Source organism: Diaphorina citri, unplaced genomic scaffold (assembly GCF_000475195.1).
Source record: "Diaphorina citri unplaced genomic scaffold, Diaci psyllid genome assembly version 1.1 scaffold378, whole genome shotgun sequence".
In the NCBI taxonomy this organism is placed as follows: Eukaryota; Metazoa; Arthropoda; class Insecta; order Hemiptera; family Psyllidae; genus Diaphorina; species Diaphorina citri.
In genome coordinates, this window is record NW_007377813.1 from 140,903 (window position 1) to 146,902 (window position 6,000).

The 6,000-nt window shown below is 40.0% G+C and overlaps 1 protein-coding gene across 1 annotated transcript in view; it reads right to left on the reverse strand.

Moving 5' to 3' along the window:
* Positions 1 to 231: 231 nt before the first annotated feature.
* Positions 232 to 6,000, reverse strand: part of LOC103508213 (SLIT-ROBO Rho GTPase-activating protein 3-like) — a 35,475-nt gene continuing 29,706 nt past the window's right edge. The window contains exons 15-16 of the mRNA XM_017443651.2: positions 1,338 to 1,505; positions 232 to 929 (exon numbers count right to left, since the gene is read on the reverse strand). Coding sequence (XP_017299140.1) covers positions 694 to 929; positions 1,338 to 1,505 — 404 coding nt within the window. The 3' untranslated portion in view covers positions 232 to 693. The remainder of the gene's footprint in view (positions 930 to 1,337; positions 1,506 to 6,000) is intronic.

Sequence of the window (6,000 nt, forward strand, 5' to 3'; positions counted from 1 at the left end):
TCAGAGATTCAGACAAATTGCATTATATAACAACAAAAATAAGTACCTATCTAATAATAGAAAAATTAATAAACAATAACAAAATCTTCTCTAGCTATTTCAAATTAAACATAACAGGTACCTACTACATATTACAAAAAAAAATTGAATGCTATAAGTACCTATAGGATTTACTAATTTTTATCAATGAATAATCTAATTTCATCATTAAATAATCAGCAATTAACAAAATACAAAACTCCGAAAATTTGGAGCAAGCAAAAGAACATAATGGAGAAGAAATACCCTATTGAAATTAAACAAAACAAACTAAAAAAAAAACATGTATTCGACATCGTTTTCTTCGTCATTAGTCTCGTCAGTTTGAACACTTTCAATAATATTTTCCTCTGATAGGATAGGATGTCCTTTGAAAGGTAGAAGTGATTCTGATGTAAAAACATTAACCTGTAAAATACATCGTTAAATAAAGGTTCAATATAAAGTGATTCTGGGAGTTGAAACATAATAATAATAAACCCTATGGCACCCATTAAGGGCAAGGGTCACCCTGCAACCAGGCAAAGGTTTTTTATTTGTTTTTGAGTCAGCTATATAATTACAACATAGTTGAAACAGTGGAAGTTGAAATAATCGAGGTTCTACTGTAGTTCTTAATAACTCACTCGGTCTTTAGATTTAGACACTTCCTCCTCACTCAGTCTTTCTCTCCTCCTTCTCCCCCCTCCCCACGTCCGGACTACGGGTCTGAAACCGTCTCAATATGAGGGGCGAATGTTGCGTTATCACGGGTTTACGCATGAGTGCCGGTTTGGGGGTGACCTGGGGTTTATCCCCCGGGGTTAGCGGTAGCGGCGACACTGGGGGCTTGTCGGGTTTGACTTCGGGCGAGGTCGGGTTTGTTCGCGGGTCTTCGACTGGTCTCGGCTCTGTGTGAAGAAATAAAGAGAGAAATTAGCTTGATTGAAGTGGTGGCTGGGCTAGGCTAGGCTTGAAAAATAGAAGAAAAGAACGAGTAAATATCAAGTTCTTTACTCAGGGTGTCTACCAAAATGGAAAAATAAAATTCCCTGACTTTTCCCTGTTTCCAGTCCAATTTTTCAAAATTTCCAGTCTACTTTTCCAAGATTTTCCACCCTATTCCCACTGCGCGCAGCCGATTTTTTTTTTTTTTTTTTTTTTTTTTTTTCAACCAATGTTCTCAAGCCTGTTAAATTTCTTTAATCTTTTTTCATCAGACTAGGGTAAGGTCTTGAGTTCTCCATTTGCACCATGGAATGACTGCGCCGCAGGCCAAATTTTTTCAAGCTCTTTTCCTATTTAGAATTAATGATTACCTGGTGTTTGTGAGTTGACAGTAGGGGAGGGTGACGTAGAAGCAGAGGAGGACTTGGTATTCTTACGTAGTGTACACTGGTGTTTAGCAAACCGCTCCGCAGTGGTGGACATGTCGGGTGATTCCGGTTCTGATGGTGGAGGAGCCAGAGCTAGGGTGTCTTCACGACCTAGAGGAACACCAATAGAAAAAGAATGGAATAACGAAAAAAGTAACGAAAACGAAAAAAGAATAACGAAAACACAGTAGCATGTTAAATAAACCTGTGAACTGCCAGCCTAGTTAGCTTGGTTGGTAGTGCGTCTGCCTTGTAAGCGCTAGGCCGCGGGTTCGATTCCCGCCCGGGGCGGATTTTATCCTGATGGGATAATGTTCGTTCTCGGAACGGCTGGCTTTCTCCTATCCTGTCTTCCTTCTCTCCTCGATTTCGGGACGATAAGACCATAGCAGTTAAAGTTCCCTCTGTCAAACCTCTTAAAAAAAAAAAAAAAAAAAAAAAAAAAAAAAAAAAAAAAAAAAAACAAAAAAAATGGATAAAAGTTGCACGACTACACTTCCAATGCAACCGCAATGGCTCTGAAATGTTTCTTCCTCACCATCTCTCCTCAGGTATGGCTGTGTTACACGAAGTGCTGGGCATGTACCATAGCGGCGTGTTCAAGGACGGACAACTAGTCAGCAACAAATCTACCAACAAGCAAGACCTGAAGACAATTCGCGGCGATCAAATCACTTGGATAGATGGACGGGAAACGTATTGTTCAAATATCGGGAGACTTATATCCGAAGTGGACGCGATTATCATGCGAGCCAACAGGATGGTCAATAATGGTCGAATGGGAGACTTTGTTATCAACGGACGAACCAAGGTAAGCCAGCCCAAGTTACCTTGGAAGGTAGCACGCCTGCCTTGTAAGCGCTAGGCCGCGGGTTCGATTCCCGCCGCCCGGGGCGGCGTGGCGGATTTCATCCTGAAGGGATTAGGTTTGTTCTCGGAGGCAGCTGGCTATTCTCCAATGGGCGTATCTGTCCTTCTCTCTATGATAGATTGATGATCTCAATCCTGGAGGATAGGCGGTAGGACTTAGACACTAAATCGAGTGTGGTAAATACGACCTTTCGACACTAAATCGGTCGTGATAATAAGACTTGCCACATTAGATCCAGTCGTGATAATACGAACTTGGACACTAAATCGTCGTGATAATAAGACTTGATCAGTAACATCGAGTCGTGATAATAATATGTACTTGTGTCACTAAATCGAGATCGTGATAATAGTAATTGGACAACTAAATCAGAGTCCGTGATAATAAAGACTTGGATCAGTAATCGTAGTGTTAGACATAAATAAGTACCTATGCAATATCTGTCGTGTTATTATGTATAATATTGGTGCTTCACTCATCTTGTTTTGATTTTTGATCTCACTCCATGTCAAAGCCTCATAAATCCAGGACTAACCTTGATTGTTTGCCTACGATCTCCCTCTTTATTGAAGCCACTCTAAAGTAGCTTCCCACCTCATCATGTCGAATTGGACTTATGCTCCATTTTGGACGTACGGGATACTAAGTGTGGCGCTCGGTAACACCCAGCTGCTTCGGTCAGTCAGTTGAGTTGATCATAAATCTTGACCCCGAGGAATCTCGCTTGGTCTGAGAAGTTGCCTGGTCGATGTGCGACAGCACAATGCTTTGTTCAGAGCTACTGCCATTTGTGAGCTAACATAATCAGTGCATGTATTTACAAAAAATCATTTCCAAACACTCATAATTCCTGATTAGTGATTTTATTCTGGTTTGACTACGACTAATGGGTGGCATATTCATAAGCAGGGCCGTACATCTTCCTTATAGTCATTTATCATTCGAATTAACCGAAACGCGGATATAGCATCGACAGCCGTTGTGATACGAGCCATATCTGTCTAATCGCGACATTGTCGCCAGACTGGACCTTCCAGCTTACAGGTCAGCCAACGATCTAGTTAGCTGCTTACGTACATAAACGTTATGAACAATATGTCCTTTCTTAATACCTGATACAGAAATTATTACCTGATAAGGATGGTAAGATTTAAATGCAAAGTAGAACAAAACAAATGCTATTTATTTTTATTTTTTTATGAACTGCCAGTATCAAAATGTTCAATGTGTTTTATTAAGGAACAGCTTTCTTGAGATCTTTTGGCAACCTGATGGTCACTATGTAGAATCTGAAAGGGTAAAAACCTAACTTCACCTTGTTCCCACATGTGTATCATCCTTGGTCACCACTAGGTTTCTTTTCATCCCACATGGCACTCTTCCCAGATGACTCCGCCCCCTAGTGTAGGCTGCTGTCTCATACGCTCCGCCTCCAGTGTGTAAAGCTCCGCCAACCACAAGCACAAGTTACCACCTCCTGTACTATATGCATCACCTGGATTAGAAGGATAAAAATAGCAACTATTTAAAAAATAATAAAAAAGAACGCTCTAGTTAGGGAATTTTGAAAAACATACGGATAGATATTATAAATATAATAATAAGAATATTTTCAATAATAATGTCGAATATAATCATTATAATAAAAAATAAAAGAAATGGAAAACATCAACCTCCGTGGGCGAAATCGAAAAATGACGATTATTGGTACGATAACGATTATTGGGTACTTTATTTCCCCATGACTCCGCCCCCTAGTAGTAGGCTGTTCATACGCTCCGCCCCCCAGACCATAAGCTCCGCCTACCACGGCACAAGTTACACCTCCTGTACTATATGCATCACCTGGATTAGTAATCAAAATTAGCACAAATATGCAATAATCAAAATATGCATCACTTGAATTAGAACTCAAAATTAGCACCTCTTTAGGTTTAATAGAGGGAACTGCAACTGCTGTCTTGTATTCCCCAAATTGAAGAGAGAAGGAAGACAGGATAGGAGAAAGCCAGCCGTTCCGAGAACGAACCTTATCCGTTCAGGATAAAATCCGCCCCGCACCCGCGGCCTATCCCCTAGGCGATATGAGTAAATAAAAATTAATAGTAATAAAGGCATTTAGTAATGCTCTGATCCCCACAAAAGTTGTGAAAAAGATCTCCGCTTTACCACCAAGATTCTTGATTGATTGATTCTAATTATAATCTAAATGTTCAGTTATTAAAAAAAGGAAGTAGGTATTGTTGTTATGAAATAGAAGAAATAAATAAATAATCATTAATAATTACCTCCGGTAGGGCAGGTCACATTCCCGCTCACGTTGACTGGGGTATAACTCTTGCTCCCCGCACTATAAGCCGGATTCACTGGGCTATATCTGTCTCCAGCGTCCGCAGAATAGCTCTTGGTTCCCGGACTAAAACCACGGTCTCCCAGACCCGAAGTTGCTGTAGATAGATAGATAAATATTTATTTGTAATTCATGCTTAAGTACACTTTTACAAAGGTTGACAACATAACATGTAGCATTATAGGAGGAAAAATTATAAACTATTCTCTAGTCAGCTCCCATGGCGTAGTGGCCACTGCGCTCGCCTTGCACGCGGGAGACCCGGGTTCGATTCCCGGCGGGGTCAAGAAATTTGTCTACATTTTAATTTGTGAAGATTCTTTTCTAAATAATTATACCGATAATTATTTGCATTTATTTTAAGGTCTCGTATATGATGGGTTAAAAATTCACTCCGATTGACTGTAATCTGCACTCTATAAACTCTACACTACAAATTTTGCACGCAACCTAACGCTACCAAAACATTTCTCACGCTACCTAACCGCTACTCATTCTAAACAGTGGTTTCCAGTACTCTGTACTATACAATTCCACACTACAATCTTTTTGCACGCAACCTAACGCTACCAAACATTTTGCACGCTACCTAACGCTACACATTCTACACAGTGGTTTCCAGTACTCTGTACTATAAATTTCACACTACAAACGTTTTGCACGCTACCTAACGCTACACATTCTACACAGTGGTTTCCAGTACTCTGTACTATAAATTTCACACTACAAACGTTTTGCACGCAATGCATTTATTTATGTATAGAATAGTACATAGACCATTCATAATGACTTACTGACTACTGACAGACTAATAATTTATATTCGAGAAATAAGATCCCTTAGTACTAAATTTGGGGTCACTTCATAGAATAGAATATATCTTGTTCATCCTGCCCGAATAGGACTTTACCCCAGCAGTCTAAACAAGGTCTCGTATATTTGATGGGTTCAAAATTCACACCGATTGACTGTTCTCTGCACTCTATAAACTCTACACTACAAATTTTGCACGCAACCTAACGCTACCAAACCATTTCGCACGCTACCTAACGCTACTCATTCTACACAGTGGTTTCCAGTACTCTGTACTATGAATTCCACACTACAATCTTTTTAGTACATTCTAACGTAGCTATTTCTGCCTCTTTTGCCTGACGCTCACGTATAAACTTGCGTTCCCTCTCCCTTTCTTCCCTTTCTTTCTCCCATTTCTCCCGCTCATATTGCCGTTCTTTCTCTAATTTCTCCTGCTCATATTGCCGTTCTTTCTCTAATTTCTCATTACTTTCCTTATTCTCTTTATCTAATTTCTCATTCTCCCATTTCACCAGAGAGCTAGCTATCCTAGATTCTATCTTTACTACCCACAGACTGAGTTTATCGTA